Source organism: Anguilla anguilla, chromosome 5 (genome assembly GCF_013347855.1).
Source record: "Anguilla anguilla isolate fAngAng1 chromosome 5, fAngAng1.pri, whole genome shotgun sequence".
NCBI lineage: Eukaryota > Metazoa > Chordata > Actinopteri > Anguilliformes > Anguillidae > Anguilla > Anguilla anguilla.
The window spans coordinates 6,633,856-6,650,734 of NC_049205.1; the positions used below are offsets into that span (position 1 = coordinate 6,633,856).

The window sequence follows — 16,879 nt, forward strand, 5'->3', positions numbered from 1 at the left end:
CAGTTTGTGTAATGGTTGAGTTCAAGGTCCGCATTTCCCTGGGTGTTTATAATGGAGTCTTTAGAGACATGCTTCCTGTTACTTTAGAATGGATATATTTTCAGACGTTGGATCCCTGGCTGTTTATAACAGATGCTTCAGGTGTGTACTCGATGTTCGTTTTCAGTGCTAGGGCTTAGCAGTCATGCTCATTCTGATCTGGTGAATTGCGTGTGTATGATTCATTCCCGATTGTTTTCACCTCGTCGATAACCCTGCTCATTTTGATTCGCTCCATCGCGGTTCTCCTCTCATCTCCATAACAAACACAACTATTCCGCTTTTCTTTTTTTTTCTTCTTTTTTCTCAGAGTTGTGCTGTGCAGCTTTGTTCTTTTGGTGGGGGGGTGGGTGGGGTCTCGCCCCTTGCACGCCTTTTTAATCGCGGCTTTTTTATAAGTCTCAAATTTTCGGCAGCTGGGCCTGTTTTGCTTTCAGGGGAACGTGCAGCGGATTTGTCATGCTGTTCACTCCGCTTCGGAGCTGATTTTTTAAATGATATGCAGCGGTTGCCCTCTTATGAAATCACAGTCGGGCGCCTTGGTAAATAGAACCGTGATTTCGCAAAAATAATTTCCGTATTTATTCAGAGGCGGAGTGGATGTTTGGAACAGGAGAGAGAGCATTTAAATACACAACTCGGCAAGGGACCATAACCGTTTTTGATTTTATATAGTTCTCGCTTAAAATAATTTTCTGTGGGCGTGTCAGACTGTGGGCTGATTGGTGGGGCACCGTCACCAAGGAAACCCCTCAAATAGATCAGAGTCACCCGCTCCACAGGTAGTGGGGCATGCAGGTTAGAAACAAGCAGTTGTAGACATTACCTGTGTGTCCTCCGAGCACATTACACTGCCTCAGAATTTGCTAGAAAGACATTGCCATTTATTCACCCCTCTTATTCCTGGTGAGGAATATCGATCAGATCTCCTGACTCTTGAGTTCATGACTGCCATTTGTCCAAATATACATGACCTTTTTCCCCCGAGACGATTGGATCGCACGTTGTCATGGTATTGACTCATAGGCTCTCAATCTGACGTGTATCATCACTGTTCCATCTCTGTCCGCGTGACAATCGCCATGGTCTCACGTTCGTTTAGAGGACAGTCATTATTGTCTCCCGTCTGTATACAGTACGGTCATTATTTTCTCATGTCTGTTTACAGGAGTCACCATTTTCTCATGTCTATTTACAGGACAGTCATTATTGTCTCACGTCTGTTTACAGGACAGTCACCATTCCCTCGTGCCCATCCACAGGACAGTCACCATTCCCTCGTGCCCGTCCACAGGACAGTCACCATTCCCTCGTGCCCGTCCACAGGACAGTCACCATTCCCTCGTGCCCATCCACAGGACAGTCACCATTCCCTCGTGCCCGTCCACAGGACAGTCACCATTCCCTCGTGCCCGTCCACAGGACAGTCACCATTCCCTCGTGCCCGTCCACAGGACAGTCACCATTCCCTCGTGCCCGTCCACAGGACAGTCACCATTCTCTCATGTCCGCCCGCAGGAGTACACGGTGGATGTGTTCTTCCGGCAGAGCTGGAAGGACGAGCGGTTGAAGTTCCACGGCCCCATGAACATCCTGCGCCTGAACAACCTGATGGCCAGCAAGATCTGGACGCCCGACACCTTCTTCCACAACGGGAAGAAGTCGGTGGCGCACAACATGACCATGCCCAACAAGCTGCTGAGGATCATGGAGGACGGAACGCTGCTTTACACCATGAGGTACGCCACCTTAACACGCCCGCCCACCCCGATTTCACCCTCGACACCTTTTTATGGCATTTATTTATTTTATAAGGGTTAGTTTGAGCCAGAGTGTGTGAGTGAATGGTGTGTGTGTGCCCTGCGATAGATTGGTGGCCTGTCCAGGGTGTATTCCTGCCTCTCGCTCAGTGCACGCTGGAATAGGCTCCAGCACCCCTTGTGACCCTGCCCAGGATAAGCGGGTACAGATAATGGATGGATGGATAGTTTGAGCCAAAACATTCACGATCCGTTAGCTATAATGGCAGACATAGTTAGCTAAGTACCCTTTCACTGTTTGCTCGTATTCATGATAATCTGTTATTACAACAGTTTGAGCAAGAAAACTGTCCGCGTTCATGTGTTCAGACATAATATAGAGTAAGTAGCCACAATCAATGAAATATGTAGCGTCAAATAACTCAAGCTGTTACGGGTAAATACAATTGCAGAACGCTCATCTCCAAACATGCGTACTTATGTAGCCAGTTCCAAGCCCTGAGCCCTGCTGATAATACTGTTATAAAAATAGGCATGTTTTGTCCCAACAGGGCATGAGTGTACTCTGCTCAACTTCATTTGTATAGCGCTTTTTACAGAGACACTGTAACAAAGATGCTGTACAGAGGAAATACAAAATTGGGCAAAAAACCAGGCCCAACCCCCCCCCAAAAGCAATTAATTGAGGTAAAAATAAAAATAAAAAAAGACTCCCCAGCGAGGAAAAAGATACTGTTGAGCATCCCTTTGGTTTTCTTGCAGGATGTGTCCATTCCATGACTGAAGGCTGTCTTCCCATACAGTACAGCCCACCATTGCCAAAATAGTTGATGACATTCCGGTTTCCAAAAAAAAAATTATCTTCCTTAAATGGACCATTAGCCATTTTTGATTTTTGTGTTCCCTCTGTGTGCTTCCATTAAACACTGCTAGTCAGTTTTAGACTGGGGTAGCCCTTTAGGGTTGGAGGACATACCGGGTCCCTTAAACAACGTGCAGTTGTTTACATGACAGGTCAATGACCTTTGACCCTTGGATGCTGTCATTTCTTGTTTGTTGCACTTCGCCAAATCCGTGCCGGCGTCGTTGCTATGCTGTTTGTTTGCGAATTTGCCGCGAATGTTTGTTTTCTGCGGAGATGAAATAAAAAAAAAATCAGTTGGCAATTAGTTTTGCACAACATCGCTTCAGGTGACAATTATTTCAGTTGCTTTGACAACGATTTCAAGCTGAACGAAGACTTTGCATTTCTCAGTTCATAGTTGCTCTCCCTGCTTCCAACGGGAATTATTTTAGCTGAGGAAGATTCTTTATGGGCATACATTTTTGTGCATTTCTAAAATAACATTTTTTTCTTTTCATCATCTATATAAAATACAATACCCATAATGTGCACAATATTTGTACATATAAATAATATCCCGGGGGGGTCTGATTTACCGCTGTGGCTCCTTTCTCTCAGGTGATGAAGGTGTGAGACAGTGTTCCGATAACCCCCCAGCCCCCCGTCCTTGCCCCCCAGCCCCCCCAGCCCCCGCCCCCATCGATCTGCCAGTTGTACGTGAAGCCGCCTCCTCAATAAAACTGTGACTTATGGGGGGAATATGAGCACCCCCCTCCCCATCTGCTGTGTCACTTCTGGGGCCAGAAGGCAAATGAGGTTCCTTTGCTGTTCGGGGAGAGGGGGGGGGGGGGGTCAGGTGGTAGTCTGCCCTCTATGAAAGGGAGGACTTTATCCCCTGGTAGAGCACTTATGCATGGTGATGCTAGATTAATCACATAAGGTGCATAAAGATTCCCAACACTGTCTGGGAATTTCCTTTAGAAATTCTGTGCATGCACACACCCCCAAATAATTGATTTCCGTAGTAACCTGAGGCTGCATGCCATAAACTTGTTAATTAACTTGCCCATGTTTATGCATAAAACTGGAAACTAAATAAAGCTGTTTATACATAAAAAAAGAAATCCATATGATGGACTTTTTATATGATTTTCTCTTTACGATCACATTTGATCGTAAACTGTGTGTAGGAATATTTCCAGGAACATTTTGTAATTCATATATATATATTTTTTAAATCTGTATTTGTTCATGGCTGTTTCCTTATGCTAATGCCATGAACATAATTGCGCTTGAAATGTACAAACAGTCAGCATTCATCATCGCATACACCTGGGATATGCACAAAAACAAAATGTCTGCGCGTGTCATGAATCCCATATTGGTTTTTTGTAGGAACCTTTTTTCAGAACAAAAGTAAGAATTATTTAAGAAAGGTTTTGTGAATGAGGCCCAGTGTCTTAACATCGGTATGTAATGCTAATTATAATAATTATGTGTGTGCCTTTGTGCATGTGTGTGTGCTCGTGCGTGTGCTCGTGCGTGTGTGTGTGTTAACCCAGGCTGACGGTGCAGGCAGAGTGTCCCATGCACTTGGAGGACTTCCCCATGGACTCCCACTCCTGCCCACTGAAGTTCGGCAGTTGTAAGTATGCACACAGGCGGCAGTCAGAGTGATCTCTGCGCCCTGGTCTTTAAAGCATGCGAATCAACAGCCTGCACTCACCATACATCCCCAAAGAGCTGCAGAACATGCCGGAGTTCTGTGATTGCTAGAACTGAAACTGAACTCGCCCTCACATCGTAATAAATACGCACTACAAATTTTATCCAAGGTTGCGGTTCACAAGCCAACGGGACTGTTCCCTGAGCACAAACAGGCTTTCCCTTCAGCACCTGGTGCGTTGGTTTTTTGGACTGTGGGGAAAAAAAAATGGAAATGAAAAAAAAACTGTGTATAGTGCACACTGCTTCAAGGTTATTTATATCAAGGTTATATAAATATTTCAAAAGGTTATATTAATATGCACCATTATTGTTCATCTTATGTGAAATATAAGCACATTTCAAATAGTGCACTTTGCATTATAAAAAAAAGAAAAATACAGCACAGATGCATACATGAAAGCGTGTTTTTCCAGAGCCGTCTCTCCCCTCAGCGCTTGCAGTAGGCTATTTGTCGGGTTTATTGAGCGCAGAACGCAGTCGCGCAGTGTGAATTAGCTTAGTCCTGACTGCAGTCCTTTTGTTCTGCGGGGAACATGGACCGGTTCTCTCCGCCGCTTCGCCAGAAAGCGCGGGAACACGCGTAATAGCCTTTATTCAAGCCATTATTTTAAGTAGACCGCCTTTAGTCGTGAAAATGTTATCCCTGCCTTTTCAGGAACTGAAAAAGCAGAGAAAAAAAAAAAACTGGCTGTGGAAGGTAACAGACTGACGTCTCATTTTAAAACTCTCACATCTTTTTAAAAAAAATTTTTAATATATTTTTGCCGTGGCTTTGGTGAGCGTTGCCGCAGACAGCAGCCAGCGTGGCGCCTTCCCATCCGTACGCCAGTCACAGCGGCTGTTGCCACGGCAATAGCCATCTCCACATCAGTAATCACTCAGGCGAATGTTCAGTCACCCTCCCCACCCCCCCATCCTCCACCCCCCCATTTCTGTTTTTCTAACCTCCCGCTTTACCTTCCGAAGGCCATCTGACACTTATAAACACGAGTGGCATCATTCCGACCGATGCACAGGTCAGAGGGGGTTATTTTTCACTAGCGTAGCCCGTTCGATTCGCTGCAGAGTAAGGACTGTTTTCCGCACCCTGGTTCCCGTTCCTGGACGAGCGGATGTGGGGGGGGGGGGGGGGGGGGGGTGTAAAAGTGTGACGGGGCACCCGTGTGTCTCATCATCGTCCCTCTCTCCCCAGGGCCCCCTCAGAAGGAAATGAGAAATGATTTCATCCCTGATAAACCGTTGTGCTCTCCCCTGTCATGCGTAGCTACGCTTTCAGTCGAAGCTCGGATTTTCACATGGGTTGCCTGCGCCAGGTTGAAACTGCTTTTAAATTCGGTCACTAAACCAACACTAAATCGGTGATGTGAAGTGAAGTCCTTTAATGGACTGACGTGTTTTTTTGTTTGTTTGGTATTAGTAATAATAATATTGTAGTCACAAGCAGTGTGGCAGGAAGTGCTCGCATGTGTTACATGTGCTTATGTTGGATTCTGCGTGATTCAGGGAATCTGCCAAAAAAAGACCATGCTTCTAGGCCTTATGGTTACTGAGATATAGGCCAAAATGTTAATCTCCCTGTTGTAGTGCCACCATGTGGTCAATGTCAATGGGTTTTGGTGACTGAATTGGTGCTGTCCGATATAGCCTTACAGCAGAACCACAGCTCAGGAGGAGGAGGCGGACGAGGAAGAGGAGGAAGAAGAAAATAAGAAGAATTACATCCTTTAATTGCTCACATTCCACCTAGTTTCACAAAGATGAAGTCTGAAGACATATTCTTCTGTGCTTTGTCGTTTCGAGTTTGGCTTCTTTTTTCCTCGGTTTCGTGTTGTTTGTTTGGTGAATCCGTTTGAAGAGCACGGTCTCAGAATGCTGCTCTCGTAAATCTCGCCCAAATGTTCCGCGTACGTCCGATTCCAGCGACATCAAGAGCTGCCGGTTTATATTTGAAGTACCACAGCATTTTGAATGCTTTGAAGGTGTGTTTCAGTCTACCATTTGTTTGCCATCAGAGCAGACCATCGAGGAACAAAGGATGCAGTTAGTCACTGGTTCAAAAGAACCTTGCAGAACCAGCCAGTTACTTATAAACAAATGAATAAATTTAATGAGGATAAACTAAATGAAGAAATAAAATCACAGCAGGCTCCTGAGAAATGAGCTTTGATCTGGGCTTTATAACAATTCACATTGAAAATAAATATGGTTTTGTGTTTTTGCCTACAGTACACACATTTAACATAAATTAACATTTTTCTACAGAATCTCAAATAACTGTAGACTGCAGAGACTCCTACTTTCCAATCGCACCAAATATTTTTCAGTGTTTTTTTCAAGTTTTGGAGATTTTCCCCTCCTAAGTCCGTCCCAGAAAAGCTTCCCCTTCACACAGATTGACTCAAAGTTGTGTCCCCCCATTTTGTGTCCGAGGTCCACGGTTCCGGACCTTTCTGACGGGAGCGGGTTTCCTCTTTTCGCCCTCCTCCGCAGACGCCTACACGATCACCGAGGTGACGTACGTCTGGACGCGGAACGCCACCGATTCCGTGGACGTGGCGCCGGACGGGTCGCGGCTGAATCAGTACGACCTGCTCGGACAGACAGTCGGCGAAGAAACCATCAAGTCCAGCACGGGTATGTTCCAACGCAGCACAGGTGTGCTCTGCCCCACCTCGCCCCACTGCACAGGCGGGCCCTGCCCCACTGCACAGGTGTGCCCCGCCCCACTGTACAGGTGTGCCCCGCCCCACTGTACAGGTGTGCCCCGCCCCACTGCACAGGTGTGCCCCGCCCCACTGCACAGGTGTGCCCCGCCCCACTGTACAGGTATACCCTACCCCACTGCACAGGTGTGCCTCTAAACGTCCCACTATTCCAGGGGTTATGTGGATTTTTAGACTGGATGGAATTAATTATGTTATTTCATCATTCCTACCCTACCCGGTTTCAGGGGACCACATAGATTACATTATTATATCCACATAGATCACGGATCACATCGTATTATTATTGTACCTCATAGGCTATTAATTCCATGTATCCATATGGATTGTCTCTAATTGTACCTTCAGGTGCCCCTGCTGTTCCTCCAGCATCGCAATTGTTATTTCTTAATGGGCGAAATTGTTTCTCTCGTATGCAGCACGCGGTGTTTTTTTCCACCGCAAACATAAAAAGCTAACCCCTGCGGAGCCTTATCCACGAAGCCCGGCGCAGGAAAGTGTGCCGGAAGCCGTTCGGCTAACCGAATGATTCGCTTTCACGCGGCGAGGCCGTCTTCACCTCCGACCTGTCTCTCAGGTGTAACCAGCGTTTCCGCTGCAGGGGGTCCCCCTGCCCCCCCTCCCCCGGCCCTCTGACGCGGAACACGGCCGCTGGGGGACGGTCTGGGGCTCTCTGCTTGTTAAAGACTCAGCGCTAACGCCGAGCGCCGTTCCCTGTGTCACTGGGACGAAGGGAGCAGGCGTTTATCCACGTCTTCTTTTATGCCTGAAGAAGCCGACTGGGCTGTCCACTGTAACGCTGCATTCACAATACAATTAATAAAGAATAGTAATCTGATAAAAACATTCAAACTCTTATTATTGTTTTTTTATCATGCCCAGGCTGTGCATGCGTATTTTGTTTTACTAACAACACTGTGATGAGATTATGGTGAAAAATTAATAATAATATTAATAATTTTAATGGCGTATATTTATTTCCCAACCCATAACTTCCTTCCTGGGTGCCTTCTGAATGGGTCTTTTTTCCGCCACACAATGAGAAAATTGTGAGACACATTTTCCACACGAAGAAATCCTGAGGGCGCAGCATTGTACGGATGTGTTTGCCACTCCAGGCAATTTCCGGACTGCAGCTTTGCAAGGATGTGTTCACTGCAGAGCATAACAGAGATATTACAGTACATTCACAACTTTTCATAACCTAAAAAAAAAAAAAGCTTTTAAAATGTTATAGTGGCAGCAAAAAACTGCTCGGGCTCAATGGAGTTCATCCGTTCCTCCTATTAGCACATCCTGGTGTATTTCAGTGCATTTTAGTGTGTACCTCAACATTTCAGTGTACATCAGTGGATTTCAGTGTACATCAGGGCATTTCAGTGTACATCAGAGCATTTCAGTGTGCATCAGAGCATTTCAGTGTGCATCAGAGCATTTCAGTGTACATCAGAGCATTTCAGTGTACATCAGGGCATTTCAGTGTACATCAGAGCATTTCAGTGTACATCAGAGCATTTCAGTGTACATCAGAGCATTTCAGTGTACATCAGGTCACTTTTGTGTATATCAGTGCATTTTGGACAGAGTGCAGGGGTGGAGCTCTGTATTGTTTTCCTATTGGATAAGTGCACAGGGGGAGGTTACGCAAGCCACTGCGCCACTCCACTGGGCTACTGTCGCTCCATTTTAGGCAGGAGCAAATCCACGCCTCTGGCTGAGCTAAAGAAAACCGAGTCGTGTGATTCACCATCGCCTTCCTTCCCTTTTTATTTTCCACTGATCTCTTAATCCTTTAGAATTTCTTTTTCTCTCAGTGAAAAAGACTAAGAAAAAAAAAAAAAAAAACCATCCAGCTCGAGATCCCTGAATCAATGTGAGCTTGGGATCTTTGGATCGGTGTTAGCTTGAGTTCCTGGGATCAAGCGTCGGCCCGATTGATTGATTTGGTCTTGTTTTTTCCTCGAAGCCGCATGGCAGAGAATGCGGCAGCGTCCCGAGCGCTCGGTACCAGAGGCCTCATCAGTTTGTCTCTAAGAAAAGCTCACACTCGAGGCTTTGTGCCCTCAGTAATGATGCACACGCAGGCTTCCTCCTGCTCCGAAGGGTTGTCTGCTCCAGTGCGCCATCTCCCCGCGTGCTCCGCTGCTATTGACGGCGGCCTGTTCGCCCGGTCGAACTAAAACCGCGGAATTTACAGACGCCCTAGATTCACAGCCCCACATTATTAACGTTTAATGCTCTGCCTCTCGCCACCATTGAAACCGAAACATCGCGAATTGATGCATCTTATGAATATTCATGGCGGCGCGTGCTCGAGAACAATACTGTGGCAATTGATATTCTGTGACAGGGCACACCTTCTCAAGAATATTCATGAGCGGTTAAGTCATACTGATAATACCAGAAACTGCTGTTGCCATCTTATTAGTTATAGATTCTTTGCCTAAACTACCAAGTTTTCCTGGGCATCTGATAAATCAAGAAAACACCTCCATTGTGACATCACAAAAGGTGAAGCAGGACAAGCAATCGAACCCAGAGTCAGTGAATGTGGTCCTTTGCACACAATGGTGCTGTGACGCATATCATTTTTTAACCAGGCGTGTTTGAACTTCTACTGTTAAATGGCCCTGGTTTATTTTTTGCTTTTAATGATAGTCTTTGTGCATGTGCACAGCCACTTTAACCGATGTTTCATTTATTCTGTTGCGTTCGGTTTTATTTATCCTGCTTCAAGCTATTTTTATTTTGCCAAGGGCTTTCAACACCAAGTAAGAAAAGCACTACATCCATAACATTATTATGAATGCATTATTAATAGCTGGTGTATACACAATAGTCAGGGAGCTCGGTTTGTTGAAAATGTACACAACTGAGATGCTGAGGCTTAATTCACAGGTGGGGCACTATCATTGTACCCCTGAGCAAGGTACTTACCCTTAACTGCTTTAGTAAATGTCCAGCTGTCTGAACAGACTGCGTGCACGCACACACGCCTGCACGCACGCATGCACACAGCCATGCGAGCTGTACAAATTCTCCGGATAAGAGTATCTGCACAATGCGTAAAATGCAAATGCTGTTAAGCAGCCAAAGCAAAACCCTGAGCTGCAGAGGTGCATGATGAGTAAGTCAGCGATTGGCTCGTTCTTTCTGCTTTTCGTGTTCGTCTCTGTCATAGACACAAGGCTCTCAGACGCTCTGACCCGCGGTACTTCCTGTCTCCGAAAGGCTTGAAACGATGTGCCCTTGAAACATTGTTGTTAATATTATTATACATTTGAAACTTGTTTAGCTTCGCCTGCTCTCTCCCACTTCTGTTCTACATTATAAAGTTGCTCAGCGTTGGAGTGGCCACTCCATGAATGAAATGTTAATGCAGTCCATTCACACTTGTAGATGTAATATATTCGTGTTGTTAAGTGAGTGCGCGTGTGTTCTTGAACCAGGAAATAGCTAGTTAACCCCTTAAGGCGTGAGATCACAAATATGTGATTAGAATGTTCTCACTACTGGTTATTGAAAGCAGTGGATTTACAGGAAACCTACTCTTAAAAAGGTTATTAATACTTAGCTGACCTTCAGCCAATGGCTAGGAATACCATATAATGGGGTATACAGAAATACTGAGGGTGTTGTTTCACATACTAGCCCCACCATTTGAGTCCTTTATGGAGTGAAATGCAGGAATGCGTGTTCTCTTCACACAGTAGGAACAGTTTTACTGCCATTCGGACATTCTACACACATTCAAAATCACATCTTCACACACATACTAGAATTTTTCACAGAATTACTTTTGCGCTGGCGCCATCGCGATAAAGGTAGTATTTGTATTTCCCGTTCTGATCAGAGAAATGGCCATCCGGACTGTTCGAATTTTATCTTCGTTTGCCCATTTTGATTGCACTTCATTGACAAATTAATGACTCAGTTGAAATGGCTATAGATGTTGGCTGGATAAAATGGTGGAAACTGTTGGAACTTAAGTTGCATGAAGTCTTGCTGCTGTGCATCATTATTTCTATGCAATCTCTGCAGAAATTATCCTGTCTCATAGAATTTTAAGTACCATATTTGGACTATTCCTACGTCTGATGTCCTTTCCTGAGAAGGGTACTCGGCATAATGAAAGTGATGTCACTTACTGGCTAAAGAAACTTGGGGTGACCACGTCCTTCTTTTCAGTAAAGAATTCTGACCACCGATTACTAAGCTACCTCAAGGTACCAGAGTATACACGTAGTATGTATGTGTGTGTGTGTGTGTGTGTTTGTACCGCCAGTTAAATAGTTTCAGTTTAAAAAACATTCTGTATAATAGATAACGCTTTTTTTCCCAGCTAGCTGGTTAGCCGTACGTTTGCCGCAATGTCGCCCAAACGAAGTGCTTGCCATTTGAAGCGTAGTGCTGCCACCCTGTGGTAACATGAGTTACTTCATGCTAGACTTGCAGGCTGTTCTTCCGTACCGATCTGTGGATGGTAGGGTCATCCTGTGGATGCTATCTGCCATGAGACTTGGGCTTTTATTAGAAGATGTGGTGGTAAACTCATCCATGTTTCTCTTCAGGAACTTTATACGACAGTGCCAAAGAAGCTTAAGTACAAATCATGAATTGAGTATGCAAAATCATAATGGCTGCCCAGCTGTTTCTAAGCAATACAATGTGCGAAAAATTGTGCAGCGCTGTGCGATGCATAAAGTATATTTCAGTCAAATTACAAATCAGAGTTATGCATATTAACAGCAATAATTTCCCATCTGTCTTAGAGAGCAAAATAACAGATGCCATTTTAATTATTGCCTTCACGTTTTATGAATCACGTTAATGGAATGCGAATATTGAGCTGTTCTGGCTACAGTTGTAATACAGGTGGTCATGGAAAATTCTCAACTATAATTATTAACAAAACTAAAATTAACAACTGTCACCAAGGAAACATTGACAGTATCTTTTTTGAGCACTCAATATTTTCCAAATCTGAACATTCTTTTCTCAGGTTGTGTACAAACACATTGCATAATAAAATTGTTGCAGGTGTTGCTATGGAAAAAGATTCAGTGTGCTATTAGGACCAATGGCCTCTCACTTCCCACACAAAGGTCTGGCAAGGAATAAAAAATTAATACATTTTTTTGTTTGTAGGAGGTAAGCCTGTCTGTCCTCATAACATCCTGCCTTGTTGCATTCCTGTGATAAACTGGCCAATCGGATTGCGAGGCCCGGAAGAGCAGAGGGCAGGCTTTTGAGCAGCGAGTCGAGATGGGAGATCAGCTCGGCTCCTGTCACGCTTAGCAGTCAAAAAAAGCAATTTAGCCTTGCGTCTGCAGTGCGCCGAATGAGAACAGGAAGCATCCACACCGCACAAAGAAACGGCGCCGACCGTTACCCGGGCTCCTCGAGCGGGAGAAGATGCCATTTCGGGGGACATTGTGCACATCATAACCTCCGCGTTCCCTCTCTCAAATAACCACAATTGAAGAGTTCCTTCAATTTCCCCCTGTGCCTTTTTTTCTGCAGTGTCAGTTACTTGCAGAATATTATTTAATATAAAAGAAAGGTAAAAAAAAAAAGAAGAAAAAAGACCACGGCGGATATTTCAGCGTCTGATTTATACAGAAGTCGAATAAAGACAGGGTTGCCAGGTGCGAATGGAATGCAGAACTGTAAATGTGTCACCTTGAGAGAGTGAAAACCCCGCACGCCTGGGGAATTGAAAGGCATGATTTAGATGGAAGCGGTCGTCCGACCGCGTCTGTGGAAAGTGCTTTATGAGCATGCAAAAAGCCACGCTTCAGGACCACCTGCTGCTGTAAAATTATCGGCGCGAAGCAAAATGTGTGGTGTAGCCAAACATCATGACGTGTCGGAAATCAATTCTGGTCCCCGGCTCCGTACGCGGGGGACCACACAGTCGATATACAAATCAAAACGAGACGTGTAACTGTTTATGGTACAGAGCAGTAGTTCAGTGCTTTAAGTGCGTACTGATAGATGCTGTTCCTGCCGTCTGATGCATAGCACTCCATGTTTCCATGGCAGCCTCTCTCCAATGACCTCTCTCTCTCTCCAGGTGAGTACACGGTCATGACGGTGCACTTCCATCTGAAGAGGAAGATCGGCTACTTTGTCATCCAGACCTACCTGCCCTGCATCATGACCGTCATCCTCTCCCAAGTGTCCTTCTGGCTCAACAGAGAGTCTGTGCCCGCCAGAACTGTTTTTGGTGAGTGGGACACCTAGTGATGCAGAGCTGTGTGTGTGTGTGTGTGTGTGTGTGTGTGTGTGTGCATATTTCTGCATTCACACAGAAAACTGTTCCTTATAGGTCTCAGGCCTCTACTGTAGTCATTGTTTTGACACAGAAATGGTGCCATTTGAAAGCCTTTAGAGAGATTTCTCATTTACAAAGTGTCATGTAACTCAGTCATAAAACTCAAGATTTACAGCATTTTTCTTCCACTGCAGACACCCGCTTCCAGTAAAAGTTTATTCACATCCGTCCACTCTAAAAAGGGGAGCTTTCTCACACTTATATTCTATAAAATATTCTATACATAAACCACGTCTGTACTTCGGACTGACAGGAAAGAATAGTACAAAAGACCAGCAAATGTTTATGAACAAACATTTCACCATATGTTTGATACATTATGTTAATATGGGAAAACAGCCAGCTTATGCCTCTTTATGCCAAAGGTAGCTTATTGTATCACGAGGCACACCACCCTCAACTTCCTCAACTCCTGAGGAGAGGAAAGTTCCTATTTCTTACCACACAAGTAAAATGCTCGTCAGTCAAGTTGGAAAAACTGTGTGAGCGCATGCAATTTGAGTAAAATCAATCTCAGTCAAACAGGAAGGCATTGGTGCAGTGCCTTCTTTATCTGGTGTAATTGGCTTACGGTCCTGCCATGCATATAATGATATCTGATGGAATGAGAGAATTTTCTCATTTCCTGAGTTCCAGAACTCAAGTGCGCCGCTTGTGGAATTTAGCATTTTAAAAAAATGTGGTATAGATTTATTAAAATAAATCTGTGGTTTCTTGCTTATATACAATAAAGTGAACTGTAAAAGACAGAACCCATTAAAATGTAGACAGATTATTATAAAATAAAAAAAAATAAAAAATCCATATCCAAGAGGACATCTGGTTCAGAAGGCAGTTGGGCTGTACAGATAAAAAATAAGGCCATATGACAGTAAAATGGGAATTTATAACACCGACAAGGTTAAAACAGCAGTTAAATTAGGTTTTAAGAAATGTTTAAAATTTTTCTTAAAGACCATTGGCTAAGTGACATTCAGACATACGGGAGGGGCCATTTTACACCTCAGATTTATGATGGGACACGACAGAGTAATTACCTGTCGAGTGCTATTGAGCTAGAGGGTATGAGAGTGCAGAATCAGTCTTGATGTACTTATTCATACATATTCTGTTTTACTGTTGTCCAAGTGAAACTTCCATGGATGATAGATACGTTTCCTCAAAGACCTAACTTCCCTAGGGCAATATTAAGGTGGAAATAACCACATATATGGTTAAGGATGACTGCTTCAATAGATTAGTGTGTTGTCAGTGGAAAGGGTGTATCTTGGTAAATGATTATGGCCAGACGGAAGCAAACAGTTGATAAAGAGTGGGACCTAAAACAGGTCCTTGTGGAACACCACAGGTGAGCATGTGAGCTTCAGCACCAGATTACCTGATGTGGACATGCTCAACTCTTCCAAAGGGGTAGGATCAGAACTTACTGAGGACTGTGAGAGGCCACTATTGTCCCCGAGGCACTGGAGGTGGATCAGTTATTTCCAAAACAGCACAAACAGGGGAGCCTGTGGCAATCTGAGTCATCAGCCATCAGACAATCATTAGTCTCCCTGAGGTAGTTCCATGGCTGTACATGAGTCTGAGTATGATGAAGTTTTCATGGAGGTGAGTTTGAGTTCAGATGGTGCTGTAACCGAATGACTACCACTCTATAAAACTCATCTTATATTACAAAGTCACACAAAAAAATCATAATCTTATATTGCACTGATTAAAAAATAGGCTCCTGTTGAAGACTGTGTTAGAAAACTGACTAGCTTTCATTATCGTACAGAATGTTTTGCATTGACAAGATATTTTCATATTTTTAAGAAATTTGGTCAGTGTGTTGGCATTAAGTCACATTAAATAATTTTTTTAATCATATTTTGGAACACTGTTTTACGTGAATCCTGATGTTCATAAAGCATTACATTTGCTAATGAATTGTTGACATGTGACAAAATGACATATCTTGTGTACGTCTGGTGTCATTAAGACATGAAGAAGTTTTTGGCGGAAGGGGTCTGAAATCTCAATTGGACAGAAAAATCCTTAAAATAAATGGCCCATCTGAACCTGATTATATGAAGGAGGGGCCACCTGAGGTTAACAAATCATTCAGCAGTCTGTTCCATAGACTTCCCACAATGCATTGCAGGACTCCCTCTCGTGGAACACGGGTATTAGAACCCCCTGGGGAGAGCTTAAGTGTGTCTGACATGTAGATACTTGCTGACTTGTCCATATTCTCAGCAATTACGCTACACAGCTGAAGCACTTTGCTTATGCTGAGAAGACAAGAATGCATCTGCCGTTGCGCCTTAGAAGTTCATTCATCTTCAGAGAATGAGCCAGCATTTTTTTTTTTTTTTTTTTTTTTTTTTTAAAGATAAACTTTTGTGATCATTTAAAATGTGGGTTTACGGTAGGAGCAGAGCATAAAGACGGCCGTTAAGTCAGCAAGAAGGAGTGAAGAAGTGAGCCGCCGTGTCTGTGAATAGCGATTGCTTATCATCAGACACAGTGACATCTCTGTAATATTTCCATAAATAGATTCATTTTATTATTCATTTTTTCAAATGAACGGCCATATTTGGACTGATCTGCGGAGAAAACTTGGAACGGGTTCTAAAAATACGAATCTTTTTCTCTTAGAAGAACGAAAGTGAATATCCTTATGACATAATTGTTTTACTTATGTTTGTATAAACATAAATTAATATTGGTAGAGAGGACCAGTGTTAATTTATCAGAGAAAGGCATGCTTGCATGTTATTAGGCAGCCCTGTTGTATGTTATTAGGCATACACAGTATTTTAGGGAATTATTGGGGGAGATATGTAAGGGGGAGAAATTCTGGGAGTTCTTCCACAAATTATATTATGTACATCTCAAAATTTTGTTCTTCTAAATTCCAGATGAAATTCCTGAGCATATGAATACATGATAATATACTTAACTTGAACCCTTCGACATGACATGACACCTTCATACATATTACATAACTGTCACAAGTTGGCATGACAGATGATGTCAATTTTTTGTCAAAATGACATAAAACTGTCATAACTTTATCAGTAAATGTTATGACAGGTGTCATACCAAGACAAGTGATGGGTTATGTCAGTCTTGTGTTGAAAGGGTTTAAGTAAACTGTTAAAGTTCAAAATAGCAACAGTTAAACTGGGGGAAAAATAATCATAACTTTCTTGCTCTCAAGGAACAGTTTTTATTTTTTGGATGTATTTAGTTATTTATTTATTTTTGCTGGGAATTTCCCTTGAGAAACCCATTTTCATTAAAGTCTTGCCTTCAACGACTAAAATCTAATTTTGTTGTAAGCTCTGTTTGTTTGAATTTTTCATTTTCAACAAACACAGTCCCTAAAATCATTTTACTATCACAGAGTATATTATCAATTCAATAAATTGTATTAGCCTCAGTAAACTCAAATTAAAGCAAT

The 16,879-nt window shown here is 43.5% G+C and overlaps 1 protein-coding gene across 3 annotated transcripts in view; it reads left to right on the forward strand.

Moving 5' to 3' along the window:
- The window catches only part of gabra2a (gamma-aminobutyric acid type A receptor subunit alpha2a), a 40,515-nt gene that overhangs the window by 15,269 nt on the left and 8,367 nt on the right, over window positions 1-16,879 (forward strand). For all 3 annotated transcript variants that reach the window (XM_035420089.1, XM_035420091.1, XM_035420090.1), the window contains exons 5-8: window positions 1,558-1,778; window positions 4,206-4,288; window positions 6,862-7,005; window positions 13,171-13,323. In XM_035420089.1, the coding sequence (XP_035275980.1) occupies window positions 1,558-1,778; window positions 4,206-4,288; window positions 6,862-7,005; window positions 13,171-13,323 (601 nt within the window). The remainder of the gene's footprint in view (window positions 1-1,557; window positions 1,779-4,205; window positions 4,289-6,861; window positions 7,006-13,170; window positions 13,324-16,879) is intronic.